The 18,417-nt window shown below is 39.7% G+C and overlaps 1 protein-coding gene across 1 annotated transcript in view; it reads right to left on the minus strand.

Annotated features, from left to right (window-relative positions):
• Positions 1-18,417, minus strand: part of naaladl2 (N-acetylated alpha-linked acidic dipeptidase like 2) — a 471,898-nt gene that overhangs the window by 149,474 nt on the left and 304,007 nt on the right. Inside the window, exons 12-13 of the mRNA XM_076880772.1 lie at positions 17,598-17,785; positions 17,213-17,341 (exon numbers count right to left, since the gene is read on the minus strand). Coding sequence (XP_076736887.1) covers positions 17,213-17,341; positions 17,598-17,785 — 317 coding nt within the window. The remainder of the gene's footprint in view (positions 1-17,212; positions 17,342-17,597; positions 17,786-18,417) is intronic.

Genomic DNA, 18,417 nt, shown 5'->3' on the forward strand with positions numbered 1-18,417 from the left:
GGAGATAGAAGCCACTGACATAAAGACAAGAAAGCTCCTTACCATGCATGGAGGGTTTCACCCCAAGTCCAGCACCCTGAGGCTGTATGCTAAGCGGAAGGAAGGGGGCCGGGGACTGGTGAGTGTCAGCACCACAGTCCAGGATGAGACAACGAACATCCAAGAATACATTGGGAAGATGGCCCCAACTGACCGAGTGCTCAGTGAATACCTCAGGCAGCAGAAACCCAAGAAAGAGGAGGGAGACGAGGAACCATCATGGAAGGACAGGCCCCTGCACGGTATGTACCACCGGCAGATAGAGGAGGTGGCTGATATCCAGAAATCCTACCAGTGGCTGGACAAAGCTGGACTGAAAGACAGCACAGAGGCACTAATCATGGCAGCACAAGAACAAGCTCTGAGCACAAGATCCATAGAGGCTGGGGTCTATCACACCAGGCAAGACCCCAGGTGCAGGCTGTGTAAAGATGCCCCAGAGACAATCCAGCACATAACAGCAGGGTGCAAGATGCTAGCAGGCAAGGCATACATGGAACGCCATAACCAAGTGGCCGGCATAGTGTACAGGAACATCTGTGCCGAGTATAACCTGGAAGTCCCGAGGTCAAAATGGGAGATGCCCCCAAGGGTGGTGGAGAATGACCGAGCTAAGATCCTGTGGGACTTCCAGATACAGACGGACAAAATGGTGGTGGCTAACCAACCGGACATAGTGGTGGTAGACAAACAGAAGAAGACGGCCGTAGTGATCGATGTAGCGGTTCCGAATGACAGCAATATCAGGAAGAAGGAACATGAGAAGCTGGAGAAATACCAAGGGCTCAGAGAAGAGCTTGAGAGGATGTGGAGGGTGAAGGTAACGGTGGTCCCCGTGGTAATCGGAGCACTAGGTGCGGTGACTCCCAAGCTAGGCGAGTGGCTCCAGCAGATCCCGGGAACAACATCGGAGATCTCTGTCCAGAAGAGCGCAGTCCTGGGAACAGCTAAGATACTGCGCAGGACCCTCAAGCTCCCAGGCCTCTGGTAGAGGACCCGAGCTTGAAGGATAAACCGCCCGCAGGGGCGTGCTGGGTGTTTATATATATATATATATATATATATATATATATATATATATATATATACACATATATATATAATCCATTCAAGGCCTTATGTTATACAACAAAATAGTCTGTAATTGGTCCTTAATTTAGGAGGTAGTTATTAAACAAAATAAATGTCAAGAAAGTTCAGCTGCTTCCCCTTTTTACAAACAATATGTTTGTTGCAGAGTATTTTCTGCAGAATAGGCAAGGGGGAAAAAAAAACCCTGTTCGAAAAATGCATCACCCCACAGCATCTGACAAATATCACAGCCACAAGTAATGACAGTCGTCATTCTTCACCTAACACACATTTTCATATGCATTCCCCTACTTATATTTTGTCGCTGTGATATGAAACTGTGATGGAAGGGCCATGCTGTCAGCAGCATAAACGCCTTCTGAGACCGAGCAGCTTCTCCTCGTGATTATGCAGATTCATTGAGGCTGCCGCAGTCACACAATGCCTTTCCTGACAATACAAGAACTATGGTAATTCAAACATATTGCCAACAGCGTACTATTTCAAACATTATGCCAAGTGTGCCGTCGAGCCATCTTGGAAGGCCATAAAGTCACACACCCATTCTGGTGATTTATCATCAGCTTCCTTTCCGCTGGCTTTATGTGAGAAAACATATAAAATAGACATATAAATTAAGCCTCCCAGCTAATGTGGATGATGTTCATATTTACCATATACAGTGTGATTCCAAAGCAAGCCTATTGTTATCCATTTCTTTATGTTTGAAAATCTGACATGGTATTATAATTAAATTAAAGCATCAGCCATTGTTTTTCCAGTAGAAGCATACTCATGAGCATGCATAAGAGTACAATTTGTCACAGCGAATGCTAATTGTGTTCAAAATCCAACATTCTGGAAACACACAAAGGACTATGGTATTTTAGATACATTTTATGGATGACTTAAATTATACGTTTTTATTGGTTTTGAAATGGCCTTTGTGTGAGATTTTAGAATTTTAGATTTTTTGGTAGGAGAGGAATAGACACAAAAATTTCTCCTGTGGGTAAGTATTTATGATTGCTCCTTCGGGCCATAAAGATATACATTGTCATGAGTATTTTCTATTGTGTAAACTTGGTTTCTCAGACTCATATTTCATGTGCAAAAGTTTGGGCTGGATGTGGGTTGTGCGTTTGATCAGTGTAAGAAGTCATAAACTGATGCATGAAGGGACAGAAGGACACGAGGAGGAGACCACTACACTTGAAGATAAATGTACATGTATATCTACTAGCTCCAGTTTTTTTTTAGTTTTTCATTTACATAATATGCCACCTGGTGTCATAAAATAATGTACACCTGAGAATTTTCTGTGTATTTCATGACATGAAATATGCAAGCTTTTCTTTGCAATCTGTGCAATATATTGTGCTATATAACCTGCCTTACTTCCAACTTCAAGACACTACCACAAGACAACAGAGTGCTCGTGTATGTGACCCCCAAACTTCAATTGTCAGTTGTGATTTACATTAAATTGTCGATCACAATTACCTCAGAAGAATAAACAGCAATGTGCCAAAAATCAAATTAATTGAATAATGAGACCTACAAAGTGTTTTTGATGATGCCTTATTTTCCAAGATTACATGGAAGATACATAATAGCTTATATAGTCGATTGCAAGGGCATCCTCTCTTGTTCAATGGAGAGTTGCTCCCCAGCATTTTTCTCCCGAACAGTACAAGCTATAGGGGGTGGCACCCTGGATTTGTCCACTGAAAATGAAGTCATCACGACATCATCTTTCATCATACATGAGGTCAAACTAGAGGGTTGTTTTGTCTGTGATTTTTCTTTCCCTTGAAAGGGCATCCAATTCCGCATCCTGGTATGCTATACTAAATAGCACTTTTGTAGGGTTTTTTTTATTTCACTAGGAGGGTGACATCTCAGATTCCCCAGCTGAGCCCATTACAACCGCAACTCATAAGGCACCACATTACATCTTTTTCATTTAAAGGGCATGTCATTTTTTCTTGCTTGGGGGGAGGCCTACAGGTCACCATCATGTTTTCTTCCAATGAAAGGGCATCCATGAGGGTTCTTCATTCACATATAGAAGCACACTACAGGACTGTTAATGCTGATTTAATCATAACTAAGATAGTCACCACAGACATTTTGTGTGCTTTCATCATTGTGTAGATACATTTGAGGGCATTTTGTCATGTTTACTCTTCACTGGCGGCAACTTTTTGGGCATTTTCAGTGTATTCCTCTCTCTCGTTCTCTGTCTCATATATATATTCTTTTTCAGAAGAAATGCTCCTTTTCAGAAATGCTCCCATAGTTGTGTCTGCAGGAGTTTTTCACCTTTTATTATGTGTTTTACATTAGAACAGCATCCTCTTTCTGTTATAGTTGTTCACATGCATTTACGACAAATAGATTAATAAAACCAAACCTGTATGAACATGAAGCTTAGTGCTTTGAAATCTATTATGCACTGAGAAGATTAGGTCAGACAAAAACACCACAAACCAGGAATGTTAAGAGGATTATCTCAGAAACACCACGATACGAATATGTTCCTAAGAATATTTGAATATCTTTTTTTTACTGCACTGTCTACAACAACATTTCTGTATATTGGAACCGATTTTAACTTTTAGTGTCACATGGAATCACAAGCATAGCAAATGACCAGAGATGGGCAGTAAAGCATTACTGTAATCTGATGACTTTTTTCAAGTAACGAGTAATGTAATGGTTTACTATTGCAAAAAAGTAATTAGATTGCTGTTACTTTCCCGTAAGCACGCTGCGTTACTGCGTTACTAAACTGTCGTGATTTTGTTTGTGAGAGTGTTTCTAATGACAATGACGTAAGCGGGTGTGACACCCGTGGCAGCAACAGACGTGTGTAGATCACCACGGATAATATGGAGTGTGGGAGAGAGTACGGTCATGCAGCGTTTAAAGCGGGGGCGTACTTACATTAAAATTGACAAAAACATTAGCGTCCACTGTAAACTCTGCGTGGGAAGAAAACGTCTTTCTACAGCGAAAAATTAAACTCCAAATCTGAGCAAGTACCTAGCATGCTGCCACGGGAATGTGAAATTCATAAAGAAACCCCCAGATCCCCCCACTGACATGAGCACTGGGCAAACCTCCACTTTCCCCACTCGTGCTAAACAGGTGGAAATAGATTTAAGAGCAACAGGACAGTGCCGCCGAATCTTCGATTTTATTTATTTTTTGCTGTGTTTTACTTGCATCTATTTGAAAGAGTGAGTGTAAACACAAAACATTATTTCATTTTATATGCAAAAAATAGTTTTAATTGTTAAACAATCTCTTCAAGTCAAAGACAGTTGCATATAATTGGATTTTTGCTTAATGCAATGTGCATAAAATAAAAGACTAAAACTCATAAAACTATTTTTAGAAAGAGGCTTTCCATTTGATTCAATTTTGTATGATGGATTATGCATAAAAAATAGAATTGGGCTGAAAGGTCTGTTGCTTTATTATGTATTCAGGTTGTGTATCATGTTTTTAAAAAGTAGCTAAGTAACTAATTACTTACTAAAATAAGCAATCAGTAAAGTAACATGATTACTTTTTTGGAGAAGTAATCAGTAATTAGTAACTAATTAATTTTTTCAAGTAACTTGACCAACACTGCAAATGACAATGTGTTTCACAGCACGTCAACATTTTTTCTGTCAGTATCCTCTTGCCACGGTGTATGTATTCATGGTAGAGATGGCACGATACCACTTTTTTATGTCCGATACCGATACCGATATCATAAATTTGGATATCTGCCGATACCGATATGAATCCGATAGTGTTTTTTAATCAACAAAACTGTTTTTTAAAATATCTTGCTGCATTTTGCAAGTCTGCAAGTTCATACTCAAGTTTAAAACAACAACTACACTAAAGCTATTCTGTTATACCTGTATACAAAAAAAAATTTCATAGTTCAGCAATACTGATCAATCTAATAAACTTAGACCTACACCATCCTCCCTATTCTGGTATTTTAAAGAGTACTTAGCGTAAATATTAAGCAACCTAACTAATAGGGTTCCAACTCCCAGCAACAACAAAAATAAATAAATAAAAAATAGGGAACCACCCCTCACGCGCCACCTCATGATGCTTAATCGACGTAATCAACCTTAATTTGATGCAGTGTGAAAAAAAATGCACAGAAATCAATTATTTTTCAAGAAATATTAAATAGATTCAACATCTTTCTTCAACAAAATTGCAGACTGCACAGATGGTACCTTCCCAAAGGAAAAAGTACTATAGCTTACTAGGGTATATATATTAGACTTAATAGTCACTATATACAGTAATTGACTTCTATTCATTTTACATCAAATTAAAACTTTGTGTGTCAGATAATTATTTATTAAAAGCTAGACATTTTAAATGAGAATAAGAAAGAAAAGTATGTCTTTGTGCCCCCTTTTCCCAGTTAATGCCCTATCGGCCCCCCTGGCTAAACTTTGCTAGATCCGCCCCTGCACAGTTACCAGCGTCAGCTACGTAGAAAAAGATCCTGGTGTAGAAAGTAATATTAAATAAATTCTAACAACAGCTTATCAAGCTTAAACGTGCTGCTGTTGTTCAGCCGCTGGTTTCCTCTTTCTGGTGCAAAGTGGGCCAAAAACAAAGACGGACTCGCGACAGAAAAGCCGATCAGCTGATCATTTAAGCAGTTTCACGATTGAAGTAGCAGCCGGAGAGCGAGAGGCAGTCGCTCGTTAAGCTTAACGCAGGAATGCTTTACAAACATTCAGAGATGGACTTACACACTTGCTTTACTTCTCTCGGGGATAACTTTGTCGGAGATGAAATGCCAGGTTGCTAGTGAAGCTCCAAATGCTATCCAGACCACAGGTCCCGCATGCCACAGCCGCTCTATCACGTGATGCATACTGCTCCGACTGCTAACGTTCTGAGGTGAGTTACGGCGTGTTGCAAGTTTTGTGAGGTGCTTTCGTGATATTTAATGGATCGGATTACATTTTTTATTTTTCTCCGATATCCGATCCAGTCATTTAGGTCAGTATCGGACCGATACCGATACGTAATATCGGATCGGTCCATCTCTAATTCATGGTACTCGTAAAGAGGACTGAAAATCTCTTAGGTTAGCTTTACATTTTGACCTGCTAGCATACTGGAAATGAATACTGTGTATTCATGAAATACATACATACAGAAAAACCCTGATGTCGCGATAGAATAGGAACAAACTAACACATAAACTTGCAATGACACTGAGATCTACAGTGGGGCAAAAAAGTATTTAGTCAGCCACCGATTGTGCAAGTTAAAATGATGAGGTCAGGAATTTGCACCAGAGGTGTACTTCAACTGTGAGAGACAGAATGTGAAAAAAAAATCCATGAATCCACATGGTAGGATTTGTAAAGAATTTATTCGTAAATTAGGGTGGAAAATAAGTATTTGGTCACCTCAAACAAGGAAAATCTCTGGCTCTCACAGACCTGTAACGTCTTCTGTAAGAAGCTTTTCTGTCCCCCACTCGTTACCTGTATGAATGGCACCTGTTTGAACTCATCATCTGTATAAAAGACACCTGTCCACAGCCTCAAACAGTCAGACTCCAAACTCCGCCATGGCCAAGACCAAAGAGCTTTCGAAGGACACCAGGAAAAGTATTGTAGACCTGCACCAGACTGGGAAGAGTGAATCTACAATAGGCAAGCAGCTTGGTGTGAAAAAATCAACTATGGGAGCAATCATCAGAAAATGGAAGACATACAAGACCACTGATAATCTCCCTCGATCTGGGGCTCCACGCAAGATCTCATCCCGTGGGGTCAAAATGATCATGAGAACGATGAGCAAAGATCCCAGAACCACACGGGGGGACCTGGTGAATGACCTGCAGAGAGCTGGGACCAAAGTAACAAAGGTCACCATCAGTAACACACTACAACGGCAGGGAATCAAATCCCGCAGTGCCAGACGTGTTCCGCTGCTGAAGCCAGTGCATGTCCAGGCCCGTCTGAAGTTTGCCAGAGAGCACATGGATGATACAGCAGAGGATTGGGAGAATGTCACGTGGTCAGATGAAACCAAAGTAGAACTTTTTGGTATAAACTCAACTCGTCGTGTTTGGAGGAAGAAGAATACTGAGTTGCGTCCCAAGAACACCATACCTACTGTGAAGCATGGGGGTGGAAACATCATGCTATGGGGCTGTTTTTCTGCCAAGGGGACAGGACGACTGATCCGTGTTAAGGACAGAATGAATGGGGCCATGTATCGTGAGATTTTGAGCCAAAACCTCCTTCCATCAGTGAGAACTTTGAAGATGAAACGAGGCTGGGTCTTCCAACATGACAATGATCCAAAACACACCGCCCGGGCAACAAAGGAGTGGCTCCGTAAGAAGCATTTGAAAGTCCTGGAGTGGCCTAGCCAGTCTCCAGACCTCAACCCCATAGAAAATCTGTGGCGGGAGTTGAAAGTCCGTGTTGCTCGGCGACAGCCCCAAAACATCACTGCTCTCGAGAAGATCTGCATGGAGGAATGGGCCAAAATACCAGCTACTGTGTGTGCAAACCTGGTAAAGACCTATAGTAAACATTTGACCTCTGTTATTGCCAACAAAGGTTATGTTACAAAGTATTGAGTTGTATTTTTGTTATTGACCAAATACTTATTTTCCACCCTAATTTACGAATAAATTCTTTACAAATCCTACCATGTGGATTCATGGATTTTTTTTTCACATTCTGTCTCTCACAGTTGAAGTGTACCTCTGGTGCAAATTACTGACCTCTGTCATCATTTTAGGTGGGGGAACTTGCACAATCGGTGGCTGACTAAATACTTTTTTGCCCCACTGTAGTTATGTTTGGCCCAGTCATGGGCTACATACATCCGCTTACATACACCCTTCTGCTAATGTTGCAAACTTAATTCCTTTAGTAGAGACAGGACTAGTCATAGTGCATTTAAATTATTTGTCCTCGTTTTCCTCTTTAGAACAAGGCTTCTGTTTTGTATTGGTGTCTTCTTAGAGCACTACATGACCGCCTGTTTGGATGTTGAGATATTGTCATGGTGTAGTCATTTTTTGTCTCAGACTCTGGATGCAATACATTCATTCTGTCCTATACTGCTCTTGTAGTATACTCTCATGTAGCCTTAGCTGACTAAGGTATTATTCTTTTCGTTTAGATTCAAAAAACAACTTTTGAACCTCAGTGTTTCTGTAGGCAATACAGAATAGAGCCCACATAAAGCCCACATGGAGGGGTTTAAATCATACAACAGTAACTTGCCAAGTGCACATATACATGTAAGATCCTGTAATTCCAGTTACACACACACACACACACACACACACACACACACACACACACACACACACACACACACACACACAAACAGTTGACCATTTCTTTGAGAGAGGGAAGATGAACCATTTGCCACTGTGGTCTTTTTTTCACTCTAACAATGTGCTATCCACTGGCGACCATTTGTTTTCAAATAGGGGAACCTGCCACAAGCCACCCACACTCCAGCTGCAGACAAGACCAACATAAATCTGAAACAATACCCAATTAAAGCACGAGGTCCTCTCCATTTGTTTTGTATTCTTCTAGCCACCAAAGCACCACTTGTATCTCCCTTCCCACCTCTGTTTCTCATCCTCTTGACTTCTCGCAGTCCTTCGACCCCCTGTTGCCCCCTCTCCTGGTATAAATCCCCTACAAAACGAGTATCTAGTTTTATTATAATTGGTTCCCAAGCACCCATTCCAAAACTATCAGTGCAGCAGCATCTCGGTTTGGAAGACAGGTCCAAGCAAAGTAAGATAAGTAGCAGGTATTACAGCTGTTGCACAAACAAGATAAATGACATGTGTAGACCTGTTTGTAAATACTAGAAGGTGAAAAGAATACCTGGGGCAACTCAAACACACTTGAGATGATGAATGGTGTGATAGACTGTGCCAGAGACACAAATGCCAATGAATGGACAGGTATGAGGCAAGGGCAGAGGAGACAGGAAGGTAAATAAAAAGTATACACAGTGGAGAAATGATTTGGTTAGTTCAGTGGCACTCTGCAGAGTTGTAATGATGCATTTCGCTGTTTTGATTTGTTACATGTAACAAAGCATTGGCTGAGCCTGTCTGGGACCAAAAAGGCTTTGTATGCAACACTCACATGGCTAGATGAACATCTTGTTAATAAAGAGTGTACATTTCTAAGAAAAACAAAAGCATTATTTACTTATTTTTACAGTTTCACTATACATTTATCTACTAGATCGACTAATGAAAACAACAGTGAAGCTTAAAAGGAAAAGGGGAGACAAACAGGTGATATATAAAATCTTAATGTATAATGTGGCCTTGTTTACATCCATATTAATATTATTATTATTATTATTATTATTATTATTATTATTATTATTTAATATACGCAATGATTTTTTTTTTTTTTAATAAACCATTCTTGACAGAGTTCCCCAAACCCAGCATATATAACAGCATATGTGCCTAGCACCCACTCAACAAGAGTTTTTGTTGACTATGAGTATAGGAGAAGCCATTTCAAATATTATATCAAACTCAAATTCAAACTTGTAAAATCAATATCCTATGATGTGATTTTCAGTTTTCTGTGCTCCACAATCTGCGCAACTCGAAAGATTTGCTGGAACCAGCCTCCCCAGAGAGAGAGTAAGAGAGAGGGACGATAGAAATCAAAAGTAGAGCTAAAATAGATTAAATACTGGACTCAAATACAAAGTAGACAGATTAAAGTAAATAAATGGCAACACTGCTCTGCATCTGCTTGAGGTGCATTTACAGTAGGCAACAGTTTTGTGCCATGTTCACCATTTCCAAATTCAAATTCAAATTTTTATTCCATGAAGTAGTCTTTAGAGCTTGTTTCCTCATATAAAGTTTGTCAACATTTTAAAATAGAAGATTTTGACACACATTGATTCAGTTCATTTGACTATGCACAACTGTCTTAAGGTCCTACCACAAGCTCAATCAGGTTGAAGTCTAGACAGGGCCTTGTTTTTCTGATCAGAAGACAAATCTATGACATGGTTTTCTACAGCATCATGCACCTCTTTCAGTCTGGTACAATAAGCAAAGCAGTGAAAACCGAAAGTCCATAAAGGTATGGCCAGAGAAAAGAGTAACTTTGATCCTCCTGGGTTATGTGAGCAGGTAATTAAATTATCCTCTAAGTGAGTGGTTAGATTGTTGTTTTTTTCAAAAAAATCGCTTTTCAGGAGCTAGTCCAGCATCTGGACAGGTAATTATTGCAGGTATGGCTAACGCCCCATAGATTAGAGTAGGCGCATGGAGCAATGTGTCTGCAAATAAATTATAGGTAGCGATATTTATAGCACCACCAGTGTCCCATTGGCATTTACAGTATACACATTAAGAATGACGCCAGAGCAGAGAGTACTGTAAAAACAAAATTTGTAAATGAAGCTGTGGCTATAAGTATGAAACGCAGAAGAATGAAACCTGACAAAAAACGATGACTTTTATAAATCCAAGCAGGATACGTGTTAACATGTTTCCTTAAAGAAGATCAAAGGTAAGTTACATTCTCTTTGTCTCTTTTAAGGCACTGACAGAGGTTGTCTGCAGCTTCATTACAGCCAAATGTGACAGGGCCCTTTTCTTTATTTTAGATTAGGGGATTAAAGAGACATTGCACTCATATCCATTTGTGACCTCCTGTACCTGAAACTGATTAGTAATTTGCAAGAAGATAAATCTTCCCTGTGGATGAACGACTTCACTCTAAAAAAAATTATACTAAGCATCATAGCCTGAACAGACAAAGAGAGCATGTAGAGCAGAAGTAAGAGAAAGATTTTAATGAAAGTGAGAGGTTAGGGAGATGCAAAGCCTGCTGCTCATGAAAGAGAAGGTTAAGAGGTGATAGAAGGAAAGTGAGCAAGGTGGGGAGAGGGTTGTAGTGCTTAAGGGACAATGAGAAAAAACAAAAAAAAAGGGAAGAGGTGGTGGTGGGGGTGGAGGAAGGAAATGAGATAGAGTAACGATGAGGTGTGTTTTTTCAAAAGGCAAAAGTTTTCAGAGTTTAAAAAGATGGTAGAAGTTGGGAAGAAGTCCGCGAGGGCTGATCATATCTGCAAAACACCCCCAGGTTGGAATAAAGAGACAGTTTGGAAGGCTGAATCATTGAGCTGGTATACTTAATCAGCAGAGTGGCCAATGCAGATTGTATATGACTGTGAAGTGTGGGATGGGGTGAGAGGGAATATTTAGCTCATATTAGGAGTGCTATCCTCCCCCTTGCACACAAGCAACATCTCAAAGAACAGTCAAAGTCTTGCTTTTATTGTGGCGTTTCACACATGTTTTAACTTTTATGTTATTGATGGAAATGAAATGAAATAGTCATGGTATAGGTGAAAAAGGGTATTTGCACACATGAAGGCTAAAGAGTTAGGGAAACAAATATCAGTCCCAAAAGGAAAAGGAACAACAGCAAAAAATTATATTTTGTTCTACATTACCATGCATATGTCATACATAGAGTCATCATTGTGACCAAAAAGTAAAATATGTTCAAACTGTCAGCATAATGGAATCAGTCAGTGATTACATGAAAAGAGTGAAACAAAGGACTATAACAGTAAATGTAAACATGCTAAAGTGACACTGTTTTAACTGCACTCCATGCTCACGCAAACTATTGGTAAGATGTGCATTTATTATGTTTACGGTACTTCATTTGAAGTTCAACATTCATAGTATTATGACTAGGGATGGGTACCGGTATCGGTTCTGACATAAACGGTAATAACCAGACCGAAAAGCAGCGCACATTTTGGTGCTTTATTTCGGTGCTTTTTTTCCCTGAGCTGTGATACACTTTAGATTCTAGCCAATCATTTTACGTTTCCGAGGATAGTAGGCGGGGCCAGGTACGTACGTTCTTTTAGAGCAGAGCTACAGATTAAAAATGCCCAAGGCGAAGTGGTCAAAACTCTGGCTGTACTTCACAGCAAAATATGCAAACTCAGCAGCCTGCAACAAGTGCTTTAAGCTGATACTGTGAAACTGTCAAAGGAGGTAACACCTCAAATCTGATGAAACACCTGGCGACGCATAGCGGTTTTTTTAAAAGCCGAGAAATGCGCCGTATTTGATAGCTTGCTGTGAGACCTCACACCGAGCACATCTACTGCGGGTGGGTTGCCTGTTATCGGGCCGGAGTTAGCAACATCCCCCAAAAACCCGAAGAACAGAGTCCTGGCCCCTAGCCCTGCCAGTGTAGCAGAAATGATGACGGATGATGATGGCAGCAGCAGCCGTTCTTCTCTGCGTGAGTAGCTTAATGTTGTTCATGTATAATTTACGTTGAGTAGGCTAACCACGTTATTACATTAATGCATGTAAGGTGAACTAGCAAACATCATCATAGCTACATGCGGCTGTCTTCTTGTTTGATGGCAGATACTCCCTTCACCCTGGCCAAAAAGGCTAAAATGACCAAAGAAAAAGTTGAAAACAGTTAAACATGAGAGGTTTTTGGACAAAGTTTGTGTTTTTTCCATTGTTTAAGCACTGCTTCCAGCCAAGAGTGATACCATATATGCCCTATAGCTGCAGAAAAGGCTAACATTGTTATCCTTTTACAAAAAAACAGCTGAACATGAGAGGTTTTTGGACCAATTTTGTGTTCTCCATTCTTTAAGCACCGGTTTAAGCACCGTTTAGGCCGGTTTGGCACCGGTATCGGATAAAACCTAAACGATACCCATCCCTAATTATGACATGGTTTTATTTAAGTGTATGTCAGTGAAGTTCAGTACATTACTCAATATCATGGTTTGTAAAACACACACTCACACACACCAGTCTACTGTGTCTATTTCACACTTTTCCTCTCTAAAGCTTGAAATGGACACATGCAGTTGCAATACCGCATGCAGAAGGTGGAGTACCAGCAGGGGTAGATAACGTATTTAAAGCCCATAAGTTGCTAGTGAGTAAGTAAGGTAAGAAGTACATTCAAGGGTTCTTCTATTCCAGAAATTATTAAGCTAGATGGCTAATATAGATTTACATGTAAATGTGTTTAAACGCTAACAGGGAAGTAACGGAAAGCTGTTCCATTGCTCAGTTCATGGTGCAGAAACAGAGCGAGTATTGGTAAATAAGTGAGCCCTCTGTGATTTATCATATTAACAAATAAGCTTTCATTTTCAGACTACCTTGGCCATCATAGGATATAGCAGAGTTAGAGAGTAGTGTGAAGAAACTTTTAATAACTCCTTTAACACATTAGCAAAGAAAACCCCTGATGATTGAGAGGGGATGCCAGCTGCTGCCATGTCTGGCTTAATAGAAAAGGCCAGCTGAATAGGTGCAGGCTTCACCTGCATTTTCAGATTAGCAAGAAAAAGTGAAAAAGACTTTGGTTTGGCCAAATATAATAGATTTAACAAGCTGCTTTGCTGATACAGCACCTTTTTTTTTCTGTTATTGGTTTATAAACAGCGCTGGAGAGATTGACATTTATCAGTGCCACACAGTGCTTAAAACTTTTAATTTACCTGTGATCTTTTTATTTTATATTAATAAACTTTTTTTCTTTTAATAAAGTTGTAGCCCTATTTTTTTGGAGGTCTTTAAAAGCTGTTTTTAGAGACACTACAACCATATGATTTTAAAAAGGTATTCCTGTAGAGTAAACAGAATATAAAGTATTTCAACTGAGGTCAGCCCTAAAGATCTGCAGCAGTAATATTGATCCATAGATCTACATAACACTGATGGGAAACATTTTTCTCATATTTCTAGAGAAAAATTACTTTCTTCTTTGAAACTTTAAATAAAATTTGTCAGTAACTCAGCTTTACATGCAGTGAGGTATATTTCACAGTGTGATATCGCTACTTTTGCTAAGTGGTTCAGGAAATGGCAAATATTTTAATCACTGTAGGAGGGATACATTTTATAATTCAGACAGGAAAAGGTGAAAAGTTCCAGGGAGAGTGCAGCATTTATAGAAACAATAAATACAGGAAGCACAAAGTCATAAAATTATGTGTTTTGTTTTTATAATGGGATGGGCGTTGTGTCTACTACACCACTGTATTACTCTTGATATATAAGCATTCAGTTGTTTACCATTTATAATAAACTGATAAAGACCTTGTAGTGGTGGTTTGCTTGTTAAAAAAAACATCATTAATTAAAGAATTATCAGCTCCAATAAATGAACAGGTTAATAATCAGCTGAATTCTTGTACAAGTGTGACAGGTTGAAGGACTACTGCATATAAAACTGTTCAGTTAATACTAATTGATATCTGTTGATAAAAGGATGAAAATAATGTAAATATGGTAAGAAAATTGCTAAGAGTTTATTATTTTTCATGTTATATTAATGGCTTTCATGTTACTTAAGGGAACTACAATCTATACATCGCTGATCTGCTAGTAAGCCTTTTCTGGGATCGATTAGTAGTGTCTCTGTTCTCCACCAGGGGGCTTTTGCGCATTCTCCTCACTGCAATAAACTACTGCATGAGAGAGACGCAAATCATAATCACTCTCGTGATTCTTTTCCCCGTTTTCAGGTAAAAGTGTTTAAAAGTTGATATATTTCCAATGTGTACACTGTTAAGATATTTAAGAGGTAATCCTTCATTGTTTTGTAAGCCTTAGAAGCATTATATTACAGTTTTGTGCACATATACGTGGCGGTTTTGAGCCTCAGTTTTGTACTGTGTAATGGCCATTAAGATAACGGCAGGAGCTAAAAACGATTGTCAGCCATTTTTCCAGGAAACCTGCTCAAGTATATGTATAGTCAGCACTTTAGTATTTCGGTTTATTAGTTAGTGTTTTTCTTCCACCATGTGACATTTAGCAGTACAGAATGTGAAACGTTTCTGTTCATTTACTGCATTTACTGCAATAAACTACTGCATGAGAGACGCAAGTCATAATCACTCTCGTGATTCTTTTCCCCCTGTTTTCAGGGGTGTAACACAAGCAGTTGTAGCAGTTGCCCAAAGCCTTTGAGAGATGTCTCGCTTAATCTGCACCTGCAAGGCATCTCTTCCAACTAATTTCAGGAAGAAAGAGAGGGACCTTGGTTATGTAACATTTTTACACCATCTATTTTACTAAAGCTGTTATGGCTTCAGTTACCTGTCTCTCACTCATAGTTCAATGTAGCTGATTTGGCATTAGGGTCTAGCCGGAAGCATTTTCCAACCAGGCTTTAAACCCCTGACGTCTTGTTTCAAAGAAACCGAGGACACTTGTGAGGCATATCCTTAACTAATTTCTGCAAGGCAGAGGAGGATCACATAACGTTTTTATCCTTCTATTATACTAAACGTAAGGGAGAATTATCATAATGGATGTGTAGAATGAGCATAAAATTACTCCATTAAGAATGGCCTTCAAAACAAGGTGGCAGTATTTCATGTCAACATCTGGCCATCTTTATTCTTAATACCGAGCTTGCTGAAATCAGTGTGTCTGCCTAAGAGTCTGCTAGCAGTTGTTCCTGAAGCCAATTTTCTGAGGAAAACTTACCTCAAAAAACATCAAAGCAGAATTGAAAATATTAACATCCTGATTAGTGACGGGTAATTACAGAGAAACAAAGAAATAATAGAAATGAAGAAGCAAAGTAAACTGAAATGTGGTCATATAGTGAGATGTTCTAATTAGTTACAACAAGCCTGCTGTTGTTTCTTTACATAGTTTCAAAAAAGCACCAAAAGATCTCCAAAAGTAGCATTAAGATGCAACGGATCCTTTAGGTCCTTTAAGTTGTGAGTTTAAAGCTCTAACACAACCACTAACATCCTGTCACTGGTTTGGTTTGTCTGTAAACTAGAAAATCAGTGATAGTTCTGCGATCTGGGAGAGGCTCCAACTCCACAGCCATGAATATTTGGTCCTTGTTAAAGTTTAGGCATTTACATCTGCTCATTTCTCCATAATGAGACATCGAAATCTGGCACATGCTTTGATGAGGGGATAACGGGGCGAACGTGGCTCAAGAGTTGGGAGTTCGCCTTGTAATCGGAAGGTTGCCGGTTCGAGCCCCAGCTTGGGCAGTCTCGATCATTATGTCCTTGGGCAAGACACATCACCTGTTGCCTGTTGGTCAGAGGGCCCGGTGGTGCTAGTGTCCGGCAGCCTTGACTCTGTCAGTGCACCCCAGGGTGGCTGTGGCTACAATATAGCTTGCCATCACCAGTGAGTGAATGGGTGGATGACTGGATGTGTAAAGCGCTTTGGGGTCCTTAGGGACTAGTAAAGCGCTATACAAATACAGACAGACTATTTAATATGGGTATTAAAACTGATACTGATGCAGAAAAGCATTGATGAAAGCAGTGTGTTATCCAGAGAAGACCTTCTATGAGCACTTTTTTAAGGGTTGAAATAGATAGAAAGTTCTTTCAACAACAGTTACAAAAATAAAGAATATGAAAACGGCTTTTAATCATGCATGATTGGAGCTTTAAGATGAACTGATCGTGGGTAATCTGGATGTCTGAAGCTTAAAATATTTTTTAAGTCATTCCTTTATAAAACAGGGAAAAGTCATGAAGTATTAAGCTGATAACATACAACTTAGTGGGAACTGTGCCTCTAGGAACTCAAATAGAAAACAAGATTAAGTCTTATTTACTATACTTTACCCTCTTAGGGTTAGAGCTTGCAAAACAACATAGTTTTAAAGTAACAGAACCGCCCTTGAAACCGCAAGGGTAATCTCTAATATGGTGCTTAGCAGTTGGTGGTTTTTAGCAGACCTTTTCACACAAATTTCAACATTAACCTGGCAAAATCGCAGCTGTGGCAGCAGCTGTAATTTTGAAAAAAAAGAAAAGAAAATGCCAGTGCTTTATATCCTTTCACTGAAATGAGGCGATTATTCATTGCCATATTTTAGGTGAATCACAGTGCTGCTACTACTAATATTGAGGGATCCCTTATAATTTATATGGTGTATGTTGTGAGAACACTGGACACTATAGCAGGACATCATGTTGGAGTGACAGTAGCAGTACATGGAATCATAGTAATAGTTACCCTCTGTATATCTGAGGTGAGCTGCAGAAGAGTTGGTGAAGCTGTAGCTCTGAGAGCTTCCGTCCCTCTAACTGGAGAGTTCAGGCTGACATAGGCCACTGCACTGCTCTGCAGAACAACACTGTTATCCTGTAAGGAACACATAAATGTACACCACACACCAGCTATTATGATTTCAATCTACTATAATAATCATATAATTGTTGTCATTACACTCATCACACCATCATAATTAAGACCCAACCCCTCACACTCCTTTGACAAGAAGTGTCGTCATATTTCTAGTGATTGGTGTTCATATATGTTGCCAGTACTTCTATTTTCAGACATTTCTACCCTTGACCCTCTGACATTTAATAAAGCAGAGGCTCTTGTGTTTGCTGACCTTTCCCCACTCATAAGATCCAATGTTTCCCAGGGCTGAGCCTCCCCATGAGCAAAACACAGTGGTACGGTCTGGTACCCATCCGCGTTTGGTTTGCTCTGTCAGTGCTGCAATCAGTTGATTCATAATAGCTGAAGTCCCGCCTCCATGGTCGCTGTCATGACGACTACCAACCAGCACATAGCGATCTGAAGATAAATAAATAAATAAAACAAACAAACAAATAAGTAAATTAAAAACAGAGAAATCTTTATTTTTTTTCATCTCTGTATAGGTAGATACTCAAAAATTTATGGTGAAAAATGAGGGATGCTACACAAACTCAAAATAAATAAGGTAAAGGATGATATACAAATATATGACAACCACACTTTGCACGATGGGGTGCACAATGGTCTGGTGGTTAGCTCTTTTGCCTTACAGCAAACAGGTCCTGGGTTCAGAGCCACAGGCCAGCTGGGGGGCTTCTATGTGTTTTGTGCTTTGTACTATTAGAGACAATGTTTCAATCATGCTAAAAGAATATGTCCATAGGTGCACAAATGCACACAGATGAGTGCACCTACTGTAACAGGTTTATTTATCCTCCCACAATTCACAGTACAAGGTCACTCGCTGTTTGATGGACCTAATGTTGAACACATGTTGTATCACTGATCATCTGCTCATAAACAAACTCTCTCTCACTCACTCACTCACTCACTCACTCACTCACTCTCACACACACACACACACACACACACACACACACACACACACACACACACACACACACTGTACTTTAAACAGGTCTCCATCTGGGTAATATTTAAATCCCATC

This window comes from Maylandia zebra, linkage group LG23 (assembly GCF_041146795.1).
Source record: "Maylandia zebra isolate NMK-2024a linkage group LG23, Mzebra_GT3a, whole genome shotgun sequence".
NCBI lineage: Eukaryota > Metazoa > Chordata > Actinopteri > Cichliformes > Cichlidae > Maylandia > Maylandia zebra.